This window comes from Drosophila biarmipes, chromosome 3R (assembly GCF_025231255.1).
Source record: "Drosophila biarmipes strain raj3 chromosome 3R, RU_DBia_V1.1, whole genome shotgun sequence".
Classification (NCBI taxonomy): Eukaryota; Metazoa; Arthropoda; class Insecta; order Diptera; family Drosophilidae; genus Drosophila; species Drosophila biarmipes.
This window is the reverse complement of record NC_066616.1, coordinates 28,820,003-28,840,560: the sequence shown is the minus strand read 5'-3', so window position 1 is coordinate 28,840,560 and position 20,558 is coordinate 28,820,003. Positions and strand designations below refer to the sequence as shown.

Below are 20,558 nucleotides of genomic sequence, written 5' to 3'. Positions count from 1 at the left end.
AGAGAGAAACAACAAAACAAGCAGCGAAGCTGAAAAAGCAAAGCTTGGCTTAGAGCGATTTCCGTCTCTGCGATTCAGTTGCCAACAATCTCTCGATCCGTTAACGTGTCAAGCGGAAAGTTCCGTCTAAAAGAATTTTGTACCCCAGTGTTTTACGCGTTTTAAAAGCCAGAACCAGAAGTGTTTTCAGTGCGGAGTGCAGGTAGCTGAGTAATAGCAAATAAAAGCAACTTTTTCGAATAAACAAACACATTCAATAAACGGCCCTAACAACAATAAGTAAACAATAAGCTGTTGCATAAAACTTGTTTTCACGTGTTGCTCACACGTCGCTCTGCTGAGAGCTGAAAAAGTATAAACTTTAAAGTGGACAAAAAGCTAACTAAACAAATGATATTTAATAATGGAAAACTACAGCTGATTATAGCCCACTTGGGGAAATAGTTTTTTTGTTAACAGGCGTCTGGTTAAAGTTTAAATTAGTGTTTTTTAGTGCCTGGAATTTGCGCGAATTTGCTAGTTTAATCAGTTCTCCTCCTGCTCTTCGAACTGCTCTCTTAGCTGAAAAAAGTAACTCTCTTAGCTGCAGCTTCTGTTTTTTTGCATTAACTAATAAAAATGACTAACATTTTTTCTCAAAGCTTTTTAGACTGCCTTGAGTATTGCATTTAACTGCCCAGATGCATGGAAATGCTTTAATGAAAGAGTTATTCAAGAATATTTACTTACAAGTTTTTGTGTAGGTGTGTCAGGCATTTCCGCTGTTAGAAAAGCTCTATAAATCGCACATGTGGGCCATAAATAACTTATGTCTATGAAGAAATAGTAGCATAAATTAAGAACATTATTTTAAGGAACATGTTGGAAATTGAACTCGTGACTATGTGTATCACAAATGTCACCTTTTATTACTGATTGTCACATTTCGAGCCAATGACGTAAGTCGGGCTACTTTTGTGCTCTTTTTTGTGCGCAAATAAAAACATTTTTCGAGCAAACTCGTTTGCGGCATTCCAACTCATTGTTTCATTTGACTTGCGAAACCCTTTTCGGAGTAAACTCCACTTTAAAGTTTATTAGATGCGGTTCAATCGGGTCGGGGTCGAGTCGAAAACGAAATCGAAATACGTGAGAATGGGATGCGTTGGCCATAATTAAGATTTAGAAAGAAGGGCAATCAGATAAAAAAGGGCATACTAAAAGATTAGAAAACCAATGCACTCGTGTCACGTCTGCGTACTTTAAAACTTCATAGAAAGTTATGACCCGTAGAAATCTAGAAAAATCATCTCAAACTGCCCAGATGAAAACGAGGTGATAAAGCGCAAATACCTCCGTAAAGTTCAGTTCATCTTGGCTTAGCTTTTGTTCTCAGTAGTTGCCTTGAGTCATCCGGGGGATGAGTAATTTAAAAATAAATATATAAATCCTACCAAATCGAATGCAGCTGCGAGTGCTTGACAACTGCGTGAGTTGCATGAAGTGGGCTATAATCAGGGCCAGACAATTGCACAATTGCTCAATTGGGTGATAAACGTTCCGGGTAATTGCAGCTGGCCGAAAAGGATACACACAGCGCCGGACAAAGGAGCCAAACGAAAGACTTAGGAAGCGAACGCGATGACGACGGACAAGAGGCCGGAATCACAGGGCCTTTGGCTGCTGCCCCTGCTGCTGCTGCTGGTCGGACAGGTAAGTGAAAGATAATTGGAGCACTTTCTGGACATTTCACTTTTCATTTGCATACAATAATGTTCTGCGACGGCCCTGAAAACGGGGTTAACTGCCGGTTGGCCCTTCTACCCCTTCTACCCTTTTTTCCTCTTTCTCTCCTTTTTATGGGCTCTTGGACTTGGTCTGTGGCTTTTCCACGGCAATTTTCCAGGGCAGACAAATTAATGAACTCTCCACGTTGACTGCCAGCTGGGGCCAGTTTATCAATAGCAATCGGCCGCGCAGCCACGGTCATAACTATAACTCTGCGGGCAGGCTTAGTGCTCCGATTCCCCGCCCACTTCGCAGTCGTACTCCCAATGTGCCACTGACCGATATCTTAACTTTTACCCAACTGTGCCCCCTTCTTTACTCTTGAACCCCCCCAAAAAACTGCTCCATTGTTCGTGAGGAATGCTCTGGGTTTTGGTTTTGGTTTCAGTTCCGATTTGGCTTGGTTCGATTTCAGTTTTCCTATGAAATGGCACAAATCCATCATGGTGAGAGTTGCCAGGGCTTGGCATCGATCGAAATTAGTTTAAGTCTGGATTGGGTCGATCCGGGGGATTTTCTGCACTTTTCTCGATTGATCGGAGCCATAATTCGGTAAATAAGCAGGCAGTTTTACCAGCTTTTATTTATTGTATAGTTTCTGTGCCAAACCTTCAATACAGTTTCTTTAAAAATAGTTTAACTATAAGCACATAACTTTCAAAATTACATGAGAGTATGGTTACAACTAGGTTTGGTATTGACAAAAATGTGTAGGCCTACCTAAAGAAAATGCAATTAAATCCATAAATGTGTGTAAATACATTTTGTAGATTTTTTTTTGAGATACTTAATACTCTTCAAACAAAATAATTGAGGTACAGATTTATTGTTTATTTTATTTCTCATAAAACACCCTTAAGCTTACCCAAAAGTAAACTGTCAATGGCTGCTTGTTCTCTTGACTGGTCAATTGATTTCCTGACGTTTTGGCTTTTAAAAGTTTGACAAGTTCCGCCCTTGTCACTGCCCACTCCAGCTGCCAAACTGATAACGGGTATGTTGAACTATCCGTCGAAGTCAGGGGCCGCTGTATGAAATGACATCATAAAAAACACCGGGTTTGGGGGCGTGGGCGTCGAAATTCGCTCTCTGGGCTTGGCAAACACTCGACCTACACCTCGGCTCGAAAGACCTCAAGTACAGAAAAAACAGAGACTACTTTGGCTTTGGGGCTTAATGCAAAACTCACAAAACCTTGAAGCATACGTAAAAGCAACGGCAAACAAAACGCAGTCTCTCGGGTAATTATTATCTTAACGCTGATGATGAAGTGAGGGAAATGATGATGACGACGGTGTATGATATAAGTTTACCCATCGCCGCTTGGGGCCCAAAAGTCAGACAGAAATACCCGTGTAAACAACAGCTTATGCGAAAGTTAATTTCGCCGCATGTGTGCGTGTTGAGTGTCGGTTAAAATTGAAAACTGAAAACTTGGAGTTGCCTTACGGTACTCGACCAGCCCGCTTTTCACACTCATTAAACAATAAATGAACTACCGCCTTTTTCGGTTAGCTTTTGGGCTACCTACCAGAAAGGTTGTTAACACAAAGCCCAGTGGCTGAATTGATTTTATTTTCTTTTCCTTCGATTAATATGCTTAAGGCACCCCTAACTTGACATAGAGATGACCAAATTTAGTCGACGGTTAAGTCACTTTAATTGACGCCTTCTTTCGGTGCTAAATATTGACTTGCACATTAGCAAGTGCGTGTTTACTTGTTGTCATTGTCATGTTTTTGTTGTTACGGGCCATTAAAATCAGTTTCAATGTCAGCGCACAGCGACAGAAATAAGCTGAAAGCGAATGAAATATGCTAATTCTCGAAGCCATCCGATTCGATATATGTGTATGAATATATGGCAATCCATACGTAAATGTGTACATAACAAGCGAGTCTGTTTGTATGGCCATGTCGTCATGGCTTTGGCCTGGCAGCAACCATATAAGACAACCAGAACAACCCACCAACCAGCAACCGTTCAGTATACGAAGTAAAAATTATACAAAAAACAGAAAATGAAACAAGAAACAAGAAACTACAGGAATCCGGCGTATTTGGCCAGAAGTGACGCTTTAACCACAGGTAGCTTGTATTGCGGTTGGAGCTGAGAGGATCAGGCCAAATTTTGAAGTTAAGTGCTCTTGGACAAACTTTTTGGTTAGGGTAAAGGAAATTTGATCTATATTTTTTTACCAAAAGCATTCAACTGACATTCTGCTGTACAGTGACCAAATTAACAGAGCGTTAAGCTAAGTTTAGTCAAAACAAATTTTGTTTTTAAAATCAGTCAAGTGTCCATCCATGAATGCTTTCATATGACAAAAAATGCTTATATCAGAAAATATGTAAAAAAAAATGTATAAAAGGCTAAAAGGCTAAAAGAGAGCATTAAGCAAGTTTGTACAACAAACCAAAGTAACTTAAATCGCAAAAAATACATTTTGAAGCCTCATTTCAGCTAGGAAGTCTTGTTTGCTCTACAAATACCAATCACGACCAGCAAAAAAGACACTCTTGCCTAGAGCAGAGAAACTTGAGCTGCCCACTTGTTGTGTTTCCCCTGCGAGGGTATCAAAATAAACCGCAAATAAACCATTCTCGACTGACAAGCACGTGCTTCACATCGGCTGCCAAAAGCCAATTCAAGTGCCCCACACACTCCTCCTGTAGAATGTCTTCAACCCTACCTGAATTACTGCTGCGGTTGCCTGCTGGCAATAAAAAAATACAAAATAAAACTTTAGCATGCGTATGAATGTGCTCAAAAATATGATTCATTGTTTATCCGGACTTAGTAGCTTATATATTATTCTAAGAACTTGAGATGAGCCAGCGGCAGGCAAACAAAAGACTTAGACAACAAACTCGCCGATTGTCTAGACCATTTCATTGAAATTCTTTAGGTTCTTGGTAAGTTTTGTTTCTCTTCTCATCTTTTAACGAGTATGAGTGCTAACGGTTTGCGCCAGTTACAGTTGGCCGGGATGGTTTTATCAAATTGAGCCGGGATTTATTTACTTTTTGTGTGCCGCTGATAACCGCAGAATGCCAATGAATTTCAGGCCTTAAGCCAGGCCCATTATGCTCTAATTAACAGAAAATATGAGCAGCACTGCAAGCTGACCACAAAATGCCGGGTGCAATGAAGTGAACTGCGTCTTTGGTCTCCTGATCTCCTGGTCAGCTCAAAACGATGGCCACGCACCGCAGACCGGGGCAATTAGAAGAGCAACCAGTTTGGTCACAGCACGCAACGCCAGTCCAGCACTGGGTTAGTAGTATCTGAGCTCCGAGAGCCCCGATTCCGATGTCTGAGTCTGGCCGCCGGACAGGAAGCCGTTGCCATTGCCGTTCTCAATGTGGAGATGTCGACTGGCCGCGACGGGGCCATTAGATCGAGTGTGCGCAGTTAGATGCTATGGCTCTTCGGCCATAACTCTCGGGGAGTTGGCCAGAAGGAAATGGCCAACAAAATTGCATGTTTATGTCACCGACGAAAGATTTCGGACCGAAATGGTGTGACTTTCAGTGGTGAGAATCGGACTTTTTCTCCAGAGATGATTTCCCCTTATCTTTTTTCTACATTTGTTGTGAAACACCCCTACTAAACTTGCTAGAATAAGGCAATTTTCGGCTAAAATCTGAGTTCCCTTTTTTGACCTACAAAATCACTGTATTGGCTGTAATAATGCAAACAATAGTCCGAATGAGGAATGTCATACCTCGCCGAGCTCGTAGTTTAATTTCCTATCCATTGGCATTCAAACCTGAAAATGTTAAATTTTTGTCAAATTTACCAAAAAAAACAACGAGATAAAAAATGAGAAAATTGATCAAAAAATAAGTTTGTCTAAAAGAGGTGTGGATCGTTAGCTTGGAATGTAAGCTTTTCAAAACAGTAATTCTTTTAGCTGTACTCTTTGATTTGCTTAAGCTACAACTGAAAACCTGAGCAAAATAAGTGCAGTTTATACCTTCCAATTTTCATGTAATTTTACTTAAATATTCTTATATACGAGAATAATTAATTAAACAATTAAAGATCTTTAAGCTTGAACTGTATGTATACATTCAGATATTTACTGTATCTATAGCATTTCATTTTTTCCAATGCTGGTTTTAATTGCCATATTTTGGCTTATTATCCTAACATATAGTTTTATTTATTTATTTGTTGAAATTGTTCATTTCATGGATACTTCATGTAGCTGGCATCGCTGCTGAGCTACTACCCACTAGCTCAGTGGTATCGAAGCACATCCGAGCCACTGAGTTGGCGCAATTTAACGCCGCGTTGAACTCGCAGTGCGAATTATTTGCTATTTCGCTCAATGCTGGGCGGATCGGTGTAGCGTGAAATTCATTAAAATTTATGCAAAAGTGTCTGGCATATTGGGTCATCGGTGGTCGCCGGTCGCACTGCGGCTTAGTACGGAGAAAGTTCTTTCTTTTGTTTGACTTGGCTGACACTACCCGCCGCCTGCGGCTGGGCCAGCACATGTTCATTATTTGATTAACTTGCATTGTTCACCTGCAGCTTTGCTCTGCTTCTCTGCCTGTCGGTCGGCATAGAAAACAATTTAGCAATTGTTTTTACCTTTGTGCTCGAGCTTGTGCTTTTCCTGCTCCAGCTTCGGGGCCCGAGGTAAAAGTAGGTTTTATTTGAAACTAATGGGAAAAACTATTGCCCCGTTCTGCTTTTCTCAGCGCTGCGCTGCACGGCCGACTGTCATTTGGGGCCCAGGGGCTTTTGGGTAATTTTCAACTCAGTATGGGGCCGACTTGGCTTTCAAATTCTGTCCAAGATGATGCGCATGGAAAGTGCACATTTATTAAAATTGCCGACACACCGAGGGCTGTTTTTCCTTTGGCTGCTGGGAACGACTTTTTCCGAATCGCTTTTTCGTGCAGCCACACTTTTTGGACAGCAATTAAGGCGATGGTCAAAGAAAGTGTGACAACTTTGAAGGCAAAATCACGATAAGCGATTGTTTCAATCAAACAAATGATGACTAAGGGTTAATATCTTTCGAATTTGGGATGAAAGTTGGGACTGCTAATGCACTTGGATTAACCTGCTTTTAGGGAAAAAGTTCTAATGTTATAAAATGAATATAATGATAAATAAAATAATCGAAATTCATTTTAAAACATCATAAAATGTAAAACGCCTTGAATTTTTGGTGCAATGCTTTTTGTACCATTTATAGCATATTTGGTGTCTACAAATACCTCTTATTAAAGATGATTCAGCTAATTTTGTAGACCTATAATTAAATTAAAAGCCAAATGCATTAGGCAATATATAATGATTAGAACTTTTGGCTACCAAATTAGGGCTAATTTGAATTAGAAAATCTCAACAAGTCACGGTAGCTATTACCTGCACTCCAAAAATTATGAAAAAAATAAACTCTTGAAAATACAAAGATGCACTTAGGTTCTCAAGCTTCTTATTTTCTTTAGAAAAAAATTGAGCCCACTGCATTTGGTTAAATGATGATAAGAATTTTTTTGATGGCCCCAAAAAAGGGGGCTAATTCAATTAAAAGAAAACTTTCAAAACAAGCCCAGCCCTTGTAAACCTGAAGAATAGAAAGTACTTAGCATAATTTCCCAGCTGCTCAAAGCGAAACTCATTAAAACAAGACATAGGTTTGGGCTACTGCTGGGCTAGATACAAATGTATCTTCTGGATGCCTTGGACCATTGATAAATAGGCAACATAAATGAGCGGCAAAGAACACCGTTGGAATGTTGTTCAACATTATTTTCGAAGAAGTTAACCGAAGCTTTTCTATTGATGGCCTTTCAGCAGCAACCAACAAAAGGCCAGACGTATGGTATTTTTTTTATTTTTTTGGAAATAAAGAAGGGAATGGGAGGCGAACAAGTGCTTATTATTATATTAGTGGTACGACAGCGTTTCATTATGAGGCACACAATTGACCCACCGACTGGTGGAGTGGCGGAGAACGTGCAGACCCGCTGACAGGGCCAGAAAGGTGGGGCCAACAGGTAACCACCGAGGGATGGAGGGACCGACGGACCGAGGGACCATCGACGTGCCATGGAATTAGCGCGTCAGAACTTCAAATAAAAAGAGCGCCGGCAATTGAAATTTAATTGAAGCCGCAGCGACATTAATTGCCCATGGCCTTTTATCCTCCTTAGCGGAGTCGCCGGCCCGGTCGGTTGTTTATTTATTTATCTATCTGTGAACCCTAACTCCTGACCGACCGAAAAGATAAAACCGTTGGAAAACCCTTTCAGCTGTCACTCGTCCGGCCGTTTTGCATTATATAATCAGGCAAAGCTCGGAACGGGTTTCCACCGCACCGGCGATGCGATGTCAGCTTCATTAAGCTTTTCGGCCAGGTCCAGAGACGAAGCTTCAACGGCAAAGCCGAAAAGCCAGATACACATGCTCCCATCTGGCGGCTCTGTAATGCGAGTTAAACGGCAATTTATGCGCTGCCAGCGAAAATACCGTGACAATTTGCAATCAGCCAGCATTCGCTGGACTCTTGGCCAACTGAACAGTCGGCCTAAGCCAAGCCGGCAAGGCTTGGCCCGGGCTTTATGTTATAATTTACTTCGAGCCGAGCTTTATTGCCCGAGCGCCACATAGCGGAAATTCAAATGCACGCGAAATATGTATGTTAAAAGCAACTCCCCACCTTTTGTTATGCACGAGTTTTGTTTTTTCAGCTTCTAAGTCGTTTTTATGTTGTTTTACTTTTTTTTGGTTCGACTCCCAGCGATCGGAATATGTTTGGCAATCTATTTTGGCCAACTATGCGCAGCTGCACTTGGGATATGGCCATAGCTTTGACTCGAGCGATTGTATCGCTTCGACTAAAGTCCCAAATCAATGGGAACAAATATAAAAAAACCTAGCTGGCTCTTGCGAAATATTTAAGTTAGGGAAACACACCCAGGCGTACGGGCCACGTAAATTGAGTGGAATTAGCAGTGCACATAAATCACAATCACATTTAATTGCCCAGCCAAGGAGGTGATCAGGTTTTAGGCCTTAAATTCGGCATGGGAATTTGAAGGAATTCACTCAGAGCAGATTCCTTTCCTTTCAGTAATAAAAAGTGGTGGGCAAGGTACTAACTTCGTTAGCTATCTAATTTTTAAGGAAATAATTAGATAAGGTTAGAGGTAACTGTTTTGAGTATAAAACCTTTACTAAACTTTTTTTTAGGAATTTTTTGAAGCCTTTTTAGCATAAGTGACATTGAAGTACAAGATATAATTCACCACCTTTGTTTTCCTACCTCGAGTGAAAAATAAAAATATAAAACCCCTCCCAAAAACCTCAAATAAAGCCTTCCTTTCGTGCGAAACTGCTGCTCAACATTTTATAACCCTTTTGCAAAGAAATAAAATCAATACTCACCATTTGTCTGCGGGGCCATAAACAGCATTCCGGTTTTACGAGAGAACATCCATAAAAATCGCTTGGCTCCAACTCAATTTCCCATGTTTTCCCGCCGTGCAGGGCATTTGCAGGGCGGTCTCACCGCCGCCCTAGACAGAACCTCATTTTTCACTTAAACTCTTGCAGTTTTGTCATTCCTAAGCAGATAATTGCCCCGGCTAAATAATAATACAGCAAAAAAAAGAATGAGAGGAACGAGCTGGCCTTCCTGTACTAATTGCCCACGTCACTTGGCTTAATAGCTAAGCGGCTTAAACACTTTTAGTTTATGGCCTGACCCCTGGCAGCCATATAAATCACCTCCATCTCGAGCTCCACTTAATGATCCTGGGCGGACTCTGGGCTTCCAGCTGCGTTTCGATTTTGCGATACGATTTTGCATGTGCTGTTGGTTGCTTGTTTCGCTGGAAAGGAAAAGGAATTTGTTTGAGAAATCACTCGGCCGCAGTGTCCTGCGGGGAAAATCCATCAAGCCAAGAGCCGCGGCTCACTGCCTCATTGGCTATGGCGTGACTGGCAGCGCAAGTGTCTAATTGTATTTGGGTTTGCATTTATTTTTTTCACCCTCCCCCCATTTTACCCCGACCACAATCAGAGCGTGTTGCATAATACAAAAGCCAAATGCTGTACATTTGGTTAGCTATTTTAACAAGCCGCCGCCGCCGCCGCCTCCGCCGCCACACTCGACACTCAACGATAGTGAAACGAGCATGCAAAAAGTATTTTAATTGACTGCCGCTCGCAGCGGCAGCAGCAGCGGCAAGAAAATAAATGCAAAAATCCATGCAAAACAATTGCCTTCTCGCCGAACGACAAATTGTCATGGGAGTTCGCCGGCGCAGCTCTGGGGACCCACTCATGTGACCCTCGCAGCGCATTGAACTCCCCATCGGCGGAGGATCCATATCCAGATCCACCATTGTCATTGTCTCCATAGTATTTTTCTCTTTTGGATTAAAGTGGCCGGCGCATTGAGATACAATAAATTGCTGATGGCATGCAAAGTGGATGTTCTAGTTGCCATAGAAAGTGGCACACTGGCCAACATGTTTTTGGCACCGACTGCGGCTCGCTGTCAGCGTTTTGGAGCTGCAAACTGGGTCACCCGGCTGCATTTCACCTGACGCACAGTAGCTGTGGCGCGGGATCGAGTGCAAAATTAATTGCTTCAATGACTGCACAAAATTTCATATTATTCTTGAAGCAAGCCGAAGGGCGGAAGGCTGCTGTCTGCTTTCGAAAGTAAATATAAATCAAAGGCCTTTCGCCTTTTTGGACGGAGATCAGGGAACCGGGAAAAGGCTGTGAGGGGAATCCCCTTGGTTTGGACAGCGCCCGAGGGCCGGCGAAACGTGAAACGGCCCAGTTGGACCACAAAGGCGGCGTCCGGGCGATTGTCATGACATGGCTTACTTAACTCTGGCAAGGCTTATCTAGCAGCTACACTGGGAAAAATATTGTATGTTATTTTTCGAGTACTTGATTTCTGGAAGCTGCCAGAAAATCCTTATTTGTGTTTGGAGTCTGCTTGCCTATTTAAACAGACACGTTTTCTCACTTGCAAGCCAGTTCGTGTCTTAAGTCTTTCGTTTGCCTCCTTCCGCTGCACAATAAATGATAAATTATTTTGTCAAAAGCTGACTTTAATATGAGCATTAGGATAAAAAATAATTGCATTAAACTTATTTAAAGTATTTTAGCAATAACATGAATTGCATAAATGTCACTTATTTAAATCACGACCAGCATACAGCATTATTTATTAAATCTAGGCAACCTAGAAAAGAATAATCCACAGCTAAAAATACTATGGTATTATTAATTAAATTAAAACTTATGATAAAAATAGTGTAAGCTTAAGCAATTAGCTAAGGTCTTTAGCAATTAATTAATGGACCTGTCGTGTGAAATCGCTAGAGCTTCTCAAAACCTAATGAAATCATTATTTACGATTATTTTTAACAAGTTTCCAAGAATTTTGTCTGTCTTTTCTCCTATGGTTTTTTTGTGTACCCACTCCATTCTTTCCACGGCCATTCCCTAACGTTCTGTGACTCTAAAGCTGGAGCACAAATTCAATTATCACGACGGAGCGACAGCAGCCCAAGTCGAGCAGGCCAATAAATTATCTTAAAGCCAAATGCCTTTGACAGTGCGCCCGGCTGGCTGTAAGGCCGAAAGCTGTAAGCTGACCCAAAACGTGCAGAACTTTGGCAGCCGGCTGTTCTGGCCCAAAGTTCTGGCCAATCTCCGGCTGCCTTTGCCTTTTTTTGCAATTAATTGCGACCACGGCTGACTCTTTGGCTCAACATTTAAAATTAATTTGAATTTTCCTCTGTGGCTGCTGTGTTCCCGGTGTTTGTCCAATGAGTTGGCATTAATTTGCCGGCCACGATGGCGCGTTAGTTCCCAGGGTCCAGAAATCGGGTCAAAGTTATTAACCGAAGATGGTAACGCATTTCGTATTCATTGCAGGTCACCACACAGGAACCGCCGGCTGCCCCATCCGAGTTCGCACCCCATGTGACGGCCACTTGCAAGGCGGGCACGATGAACATCAAGGTGAAGATGAGCTCCGGCTACACGGGCGCCGTCCACGTCCGGGACTACCGCACACCCGGCTGCATGGCCATGGGCGATGGCAGCGACCAGGTGGCCTTCAGCCTCAACCTGTGGGCCAAGCAGGGCGCCAGCGACTACTGCGGCATCCTGGTCAGCAACGTGAGTGGAAGCAATGTAAGCATAACCCTCTGCGCTTCCTAACCCAGTTAATCACTAAAAACCAAGCACAACTTGATGTTGGGAAGGGTAAAACGGGTTGAAGTGGGGAGCTATCTTTAAAAAATATGGTACAATCAAAGGTAGCTCTAGTTCAAATGTATGTAATATTACAGAACCAAATATCCCCAGGTCAAGACAGTTTTTTTTCCATAGCTTCCTGGGTTCAAAATTGGGTATAAAGTACTTCAGAAACCGTAAATGTTCTATGAGAAAATTACAAATATTATTTTGCTAATACTATACAATTAGAGAACTTAATTAGGTGAGAAATAACAGAAGCCCTTCCAACGGCTTACAAAGCAGCAGCATTATACGCCAAGCAACCCACTTGCGCACGCAGCCAGCAAGTTCGTGTCCTAAGTCTTTCGTTTACCCTCTACCGTTTGACAAGTGGCAAATTAATTTTGTCAGCCAGCGCATATAATTTGCAAATTACTGCCGAAAATCAGACAGCTAAGGAAAAGCCACCAACTGTGAACTGTGAGGCAATCGCAGGGGCCGGCTGGAAAACTGGCCAGCCGAGACAGCAGACTGCTGAAAGACAGCCATAGACTGGGGTCTAGAAACCAAGACCGAGGCCTGATGCCGAAGTCTGGGACCTTGTCTGGCTGAAAAGGGCACGCATGCGCATAAATTTGAGCCCGCCTATCGGCTGTGTACTTGAGTCTTGGCCCCAAATCAACGCAAATCAGCAGAGACGCTGCTCCGCTGGCCAGTCTATATAGTAACGATGGCAATAAAAATCAAGTTTAATCCTACGTGCATCACAGGCGTTGACAGGCGGCGGCTGCAATTCCGTGTGGGTCTGCATCTCTGGCTCTCAGGTCCGGCTTTTCCACTCGCACACGCACTCGAACAATTGCCAGACAAAGGCAAATCGCATTAGCCATAGTCATCCCGTGGCCAGGTTCCCCGGCAATGCGTTGAAATGCAAATTATCCATATCCGCAGGGCTGGCTGCCAGATGCTTATAAGTACAAGCACATACAACATTATTAATTGCAATGTCAAATCCCAGCGACCGCACCCTGTATTCCGTTTTTGTTTCTGCCCTTTTCGCCTCACCTGGGGCAGAACTAGAGCCCCGCATTCAATGCTGGGGAGATTTGCTGGGCCATTTCAAGGCCCACCTTCCTTTCGGGCTGCGAACAAAAAAAGGGGAGGTCCCCCATAAAATTAAATCACGCTTATCGCAACCGAGGCTTGAATTTTATTTTTACGTGTACACAAAACACGCATATATCCGCTGCTTATGTATAAGGTGGTACAGTGAACAGTGGAGATGTCTACTAAATTTTAAAATTTTAAACAATATCTATTGTAATCAATAATTTAAAAATAATTTAAGTAAAAATCTTTGAAATATTAAAGTATGTATTTGTTGATAAAATTTTAAAGATGGCAACGTGCCTTAGTTTGGGAATTCATAGCCTTCCCCCTGTCATAGGTCCTTGAAAAGTGTTGATGAGTTCACTACATCGACTCTCCACTGTACCTTAATGTCTGCTGGCTGTTCTGAAAGGGAGTGCCTTGGCAGCTTGCGCCGGCGTCTAGTTTGCACTGCAGACGGCGGATTTCACATGCCCAGACACGGCTTTCCACGCTTCGACTTTGACAGCATTCCAAGTCGCTGTTGTGGATGTTGAATGTTGGATGTTGGATCCGATGTGGCTATTGTTGTGCCGGCTGCGTGGAATTTGTGTCAAAAGAATGTTTTTTGTGCGCGGCGGCGGCGGCGGCAATTTCGATTCTATTTCTTGGCAAATATGTTTCGAGCCACTTTAATTGCTGCGGCGAGATGCCTCCTCAGCCTGACCTTGGCCAGCAAAAATGCAATCCGACTACACTTTCGCCCTCGTCTCCTCCAATCCTCAAACCCCAACCTACTTGTATCTTTAAATCTGCTCCGGAGCAGCTGGCAGAGCATGAAATTGGCGCTGACAATGGCCAAGACGCCCAACAATTTTTACATAAAGTTCAAGACGGCATTGTGGTGGCTCGGCGTACTTGAACTTATTTCTTATTACGGCCACTATTATTGTTATTATTTTTTCTATTTTCGCTGCTGCGCGAGTGGGTTGCCCCTCTGGCGAGATGGCTTGCCATTATTTGATGATGGCTGTGGAGCAATGGTTCTGTGTCTAGCACCCATTATATACATTTAAATGTTAATTGCGAATGCAATAACCAAAGGCAGTAGGCTGTAGGCTGAGGCGGCCTCAAGACAATTTGCCATCGGGCAATTTCAACACATTTAGATACTTAGACGGTTAATGGGAGTCGCTCATAGTACACACATAGGGGGAATCAACTTTGCCATTTTCTTCGGCTGTTGATAATAACCTGATAATGAGCTCATCCGCTGCGGCATGCAACTGCGTGATGCATGAGTTAGCCAACGGATTGTGACATCACTGGGTTCCACTCGAACGGAGAGCTCCTCCGCCCATTCAAGGTATTTATTTCTGACTCCGGCAATATGTTGTGTTTATTTGCTAACCGCTTTAACCAGCCACTGACCAACCTCTAATCTCTAGCCAAGCATTCATTCATCAACGCTTAATACCCTGAGCAGCGGAGGCGTACGATTAAACCATTAATGTTATATAGATATATATTTATTTACTCACCCATTGACACTTATTTACTGGGCAAATGCAAACTGGTTTGGCAGCCAGCTGCTGGAAAAGCAATGTAAGCCACTCAGAAGTGACAAAGAAACTTGTACTTTTTTGTACGTACATCTTTTTATATGGAAAGCTGTTGCGGGTCAAGGCCGGTCTATATTATCGGCGGAAAAACATTACAAAACACTATAAAATAACTCAGTCAAGCCTTGGGCAACAGTTAGAGCAATTACCGCGGTGAATCTTGGCCAGCCGAGCGCAGAGATTCTTGGAACAGTTGCCCATCTGCAGAAATTGCAGTCACATACGGCTGCACAAGCCAGCTGCAGATAATATTCAAAATGATTCTAAAATAATTACCGAAATCCATGATAGCCCATCAGCATGAGCTTTAGTAAACCAACAGAGAGCCATTATGGCTGAGGAGGGGAAAAACGCTAAGGAGAAAATAAACAACTGGAAAATGCGTCACACTTGGCGGCATTTTGCATTTCCTCGTTGTGCGATTGCATCATGTGACAATTAACATGCCACAAGTGCAAGTTGCAGCCATGGTCGTGGGGCAGCCACTTACTGGTACAGTGCAAGAAATTAGTGAAAGGCCTTTAAGTGCAGAACACATCCTTGCTGTTGGCTAAGAAAAGAGGGTAAAGATTGGATTGATAAGAGCCTTATAATAAATAATATTTATAGATGCAAAATTTGCATAACACATAAAACTATAAACGTTGCTTTTTCAACATGTTTTGAAGATACCAGGGTACTAAAGCTACTTTTAGAGTAAGTTCAATTTCCCTATTTTACAAAACTTGTATCTACCTGTGTTCTACAAATATAATTTTCAACATAGTTTTATAATCAAATAATTTTTAAAATTTAAAAAAAACACATTGGCATTTTAGGGCAAGCTTTAAGTTAAAGGTTATTTAAAAATTCAGAAGAGGTTAAAAGCAAAGTTTTAAAATGTAAAACCAAATATTTTTAAGTCCAAAGGGTATTCAAAATCATAGATCTTTATTCCTGCGAGTGCCGCAGATATATGCTCCTGTTTTATAGGCGAAGCCTGAGCGGGCTGAGCATAAATTGGGACCTAACTCGGGTTTTCCAGCCAATCAACATTAACGTCATGGGCATAAACTTTTAATAACCGGCAATTAAATGAACTTCTCTCGCCCTCCCCCTGGCCCATCCCCACCCCATCCTCCACGGACGACTCCCAATCCCCCGCAGCGCACCGAGGAGCGTTCCATCCAACTGGCCGTGCGTGTGCACAAGACTCTGGAATTGGCGGACGATAAGTTTTATGTGATTACCTGTGGCAAATCGGGCTTCGCGCGGTAAGTCGGCGAAATGCTTAACCTGTCTAGACAATTGCACTTAGGTTCTGTTTCGGCTCCAATTTGCTCCGTGTGTGCTATAATTTTTTTTTCGGCTTTGGTCAAGCTTCCGTCAGTCCCAAGTGCTGGCCAATTTCCAGAGACTCAGCGGCGGCTCACAACAAATGGAAATCCAAATCAAATGGCAAATTGTGCTGACCATGGATGGTCTTCGGCGGCGTTGCAGGCATGTAGGTGTTGCTCTTAACCCGCCATTTGCCATTGTTCGAAATTTCTTTCTTGCCTCTTGTGCGGAATTAGAACTCAAGGCCATTGAGCTTTGGGGGCAGCGCACAGAACAACACAAAACACTTTGATTCTTTCACTCAATCGCCTCTTTTGTGCGGGCCAAATCAGGAGAAAATAGAGAGAATAATTCCAAAAAAGGCAGAATAATCTACAAATTTATAGTGCTTACTGGACAGCAGTTCAATTAACGGTAAACGTCTTTCGAGCAGGGGTCCGATACTCATCTTGAGGTGAACGAAAAACAATTTAATTTACCTTCTCGCCTCGCGGCTCATTTGCATAATGCCAATGACTCTGCTCGACAGCGACTTACGCAAGTCTTTCTCAGTAAAAAAGATACAGAAACCCCGGATGGGAAATAAAAATGGCATTAAAAACGGTTTTCCAAAACGTTGCGCTCTGTTAAGCCCGGGAAAAAAGCAAAGAAATTGTTAACAGAATCTGTGTGGTAAACGCAAACATTAAAATCGTGCCAGCCGCCGTGTACAAGGCGAACAACAAATAGTTTTAGACATGTGCACACACATATTTTCTATCGCTGCCTAGCTGGCCCACAAAAGCAGCTGTCTATAGCGCAATGACCGGCAAAGGTAGATTGCAATTGCAATTGCAATTACGATTGCATAATTGCAGAACCTGCCACTGCAGCTTCGCCCAAGCTTTTGGGTCTATTGGCCATGCTTTTAATTAGCCCCTGGCACACGGAGTAATTACAGAGCCGTTAGCAAGCACCCGCCAATCAATATGGACCCTAATAAACCCAGTTTTTGACCCTCCCCAGCGATGACAATGCCCATGTGGTGCTCAAGTTCCTGGAGAACGATCACCGAGTGCGTGAGACGGTCTACGGGCATCAGTACAAGATCCGCGCCGAGTTCTCCAAGCCAAACGGTGGGTGGTGCCAGCCCCCTGGGCTCCCATTAAGAATTTAGAGACGGTACTTAACGCTCTGTTCTGGTTTTACAATCCCCAGATACCTACGGCCTGCGTGTGGGCAACTGCTTCGCCTTTGACAAGAAGAACAGGACCCAAAAACTCACCGACGACAGCGGGTAAGAAAATATTCTCAATAAATATTATCCCAAATATAAAGTTATTTAAATATTTTAATCAAATATTTTGTAGTATTATCTTAAGTTTTTAACATAGATAGAGCTCAGAAAGTGTTATTTCCTAACAAGAAAAATTGTTAAAGATTCGATTAGGAAAAAAGGAAGCTGTAATTCCAAAATTAATAAATAATAAAGACCAAAAGCCTTTTTCAATTATATATTTGAAAGAAAAAATATATTTAAATTATCTTTAATAATAGCTTTTATTTAATAATGATTTAGGAACTGATTTAGTTTACTATGATCTTTAAACACTCAAGGATATTCCTTAATTTTGATCAATATTTTTCAAGGTATTACTAAATATTTTGATCATAACCTATATTCCTCCTGTAGCTGCCCCTATGATTCCAAGATCATCAGTCGTTTTGTGCCCACAGCAGACGGACGAGCTGCCGAGGCGGTGCTTTCCTCGATGTTCAAGTTCCCCGAGGGTAGGCCGCATAGTTTTCCCCCTAGGCTCCAGACTCTAACTTTCTCTGGAATAAATCTTTCAGGTTCCGAGGTGCATCTGCAGTGCGATGTGATCCAGTGCTATGGTCGCTGTGTGGAGATCGACGACTGCAACGATGTGGCCCTGGCTGGCTTCGGCAAGGGCACCAATGGGCCCCGGAAATTCGGGCCAAATGAGGAGGGCTCCAGTTTGGCTGGCACCACGGTCTTTGTGCTCGATCCCGCCGAGGCTAGATGTGAGTTTAGATCGCTTAAATGTCTATGTGGGTTATTTATGGTATTTGTTTTATTGTATCTAAGCAGTAATCTCGGGCAACTGCGAGGATGGCATACGACCCAGTTGGCTGCTGTGGCTGACCATCACCCTGGGTGTACTCTTCCTGATCATGCTGCTGATGAACATATTCCTGTGCACTGCTATGAGCTGCAGTTGTGCTAATACGGAGGTAATAAATCTGACATTTATCGTTGCAGAGAATAGAAAACAAAATATTGCCTTTTTAAGGAATAAGGAATCTATGCATTATACTTTCGAGTTCTTATGCTGAGAATAGGATATGACTAGAAATCCTTTTCTTAGGTCAAGAACTTATCAGAACTAAAAATTAATACCCATTCTTCTCTGTGTATCCTTAAGAAACCTTTGTATTTCCATAAATCTCACCCGATCTCCCACCTTTGCAGATTATCGAGAAGGAGCCATCGATCATCGAGGAGTACGATCCGTACCGCAGTTGGCATGGCAGTCAGTACGGCTCCCGCTACTCGCTGCACGGCAGGGATGCCCACAAGGGCTACACCAGCGGCGGCTCCACGATACACTCAAATAGGTCTGATAGATATTAAGCTGCCTCCACAAAATCAAACAACAAACAGAAAACACACACAACACACCTCTATTCTACACTTCAAAATGCATCTGCTCTGCTCTCGCAAATTATTTTCCGGTTGCTGTGGAGCCAAACACACACAAAACAAAGCATGCCAACAAAGTATCTTGTATCTGCGTATCTCTATGTATCGTATATATATATATCTCCTGGACAGCCAAAAAAAGAAACAACAATTACAACACAACAGATCACAAAAACCGAAAAATCCAAACCTTAGAATGAAAAACCATTTCGTGCCTAGTACTGCAACCGTAATTAACCGATAGTATCTTGCATCTGTCTACCGGTAATAACTAACTATATCTTAAACTAACTATAGCTATCAGTCCCTTCACAAAAGAAATACAATCGAATAACTAACAGTCAATTTCGAAGAGTTGCTAACTAATCTGTCTTGAAGATTTTCCCCTGACCTTCCCCATTTTCTGCACTTTGAAATGTATTGTATTAAATCCAAACTTATCCAACGTACTTCGAAGGTCGATGCCAATCGATAACGATAACGATTATGCAATTGTGCACTCGCGTCCAGGCTCTAGACATTCCACGTTACACGGACAGCGCGCCCATCGGGGACCGCCCAGTAATATATGATCAGATCCCAATCGATAAGAACGCGACCATAATGAACAGTAGTTCTGTAAGCTAAGCTAAGTACTTCCCCTCTCTCCATTTCGAACCTGAGTCTCAAATGTACATAACTAAGTGAAAATGATCGTTCCCTGCAAGTTTTCCAAATTTTTTAGAGAGACGATGCCGCTGTAAAATACTAAACTAAACGTACTAAAGTTCTCTTTGCCTAATTTTAATTCAACCACTTAACCATAAGTCATTAGTCTGTCATAAGTGCGAACGAATGTGTATTAGTGAAATGTTTCAACTACTTGTAAAAATAAACAAAGGCAAGCCAACAAAATTAATTTAAAAGTTGAAAAAAACTATAATTTAGTCTGAAACGTTAAGAAGCAAACATTTGGCAAATGCGTTAAACGTACGAATTGTAATTAATTTAAAATGTAATCATTTAATTTAATAAAAACTAAAAAACAACATATTGAGGGTTGCGTTTTTGGTTGGGCTGTGCATACAAGCACAGAGAGTAAGTTTCCTGGGTTATAAATTAAAAAAACAATCCTTTTATAAGTTTTAAGTCATATTATCAAGATTCTACAAGATTCATTTGTAATGATTCACTCATATCAGCTCACAAGTAACACAACATAGCAAACAATAATAAATATAGTCTTGTAAAATGATCCCAACTTTTTTGTTTTATTAAAATTTCTACTGGGTTAATTTTTTGAAACACAAAAAACATTCAAAAAACAAATTTTATTTTTGGAGCAAGAGCTACAAGATAAATACTCTATCCCTTAAAATATGCAGAAAAATAAATAAGAATTTTTATCAATATTCTAAATTATTATTTTTTTATTAACGGAATGTAGAAATACTCACTAATAAGTTTATATGAAATAAAAGGCAGCTCTTATAGCACGAGTGCCTGAAAGTATGCTACACTTTTTTAATTCCGCTATATGTGAGGTTCAAGTGCAAGAGTGTTGGTAGAGGGGAGCGCATGTGTAAATTGAAATTAAAATTACATTTTAATAATAAATTTATTATATATCTGATAGTATAGGTTGCATACACCAGCAGACATTCTGATAATTCCATCTGAGTTTAAAATTTGTTTAAAATATAGTAAAAAATTTTAAGTTGAAAACATTTTAAATGTGCTTGAACCCAGCACATTGTTTATCTCAGCAGCTCAACTATTTGTCTAGTCAGTCGTGTAAATATATAAAAAAGTTTTAAAAAAAAAACTCAATGTAATATGTTTCT

General features: G+C 41.7%; 1 protein-coding gene across 3 annotated transcripts; it reads left to right on the top strand.

Annotated features, from left to right (window-relative positions):
• The first annotated feature begins 60 nt into the window (after positions 1-60).
• LOC108024705 (uncharacterized) lies at positions 61-19,765 on the top strand. Of its 3 annotated transcripts, XM_044092211.2 has the most exons (11): positions 61-202; positions 1,554-1,692; positions 11,698-11,943; positions 15,861-15,967; positions 17,037-17,146; positions 17,229-17,307; positions 17,704-17,801; positions 17,865-18,056; positions 18,124-18,266; positions 18,505-18,650; positions 19,193-19,765. In XM_044092211.2, the coding sequence occupies exons 2-11, from the start codon at positions 1,621-1,623 to the stop codon at positions 19,305-19,307; spliced, it is 1,308 nt and encodes a 435-aa protein (XP_043948146.1). In that variant the 5' UTR covers positions 61-202; positions 1,554-1,620; the 3' UTR covers positions 19,308-19,765. The 3 variants fall into 3 exon arrangements, with proteins under 3 accessions (XP_043948146.1, XP_016950277.1, XP_016950276.1); XM_017094788.3 differs by having other exon boundaries at positions 18,505-19,765; XM_017094787.3 differs by having other exon boundaries at positions 11,698-11,958; positions 18,505-19,765.
• Positions 19,766-20,558: the final 793 nt, after the last annotated feature.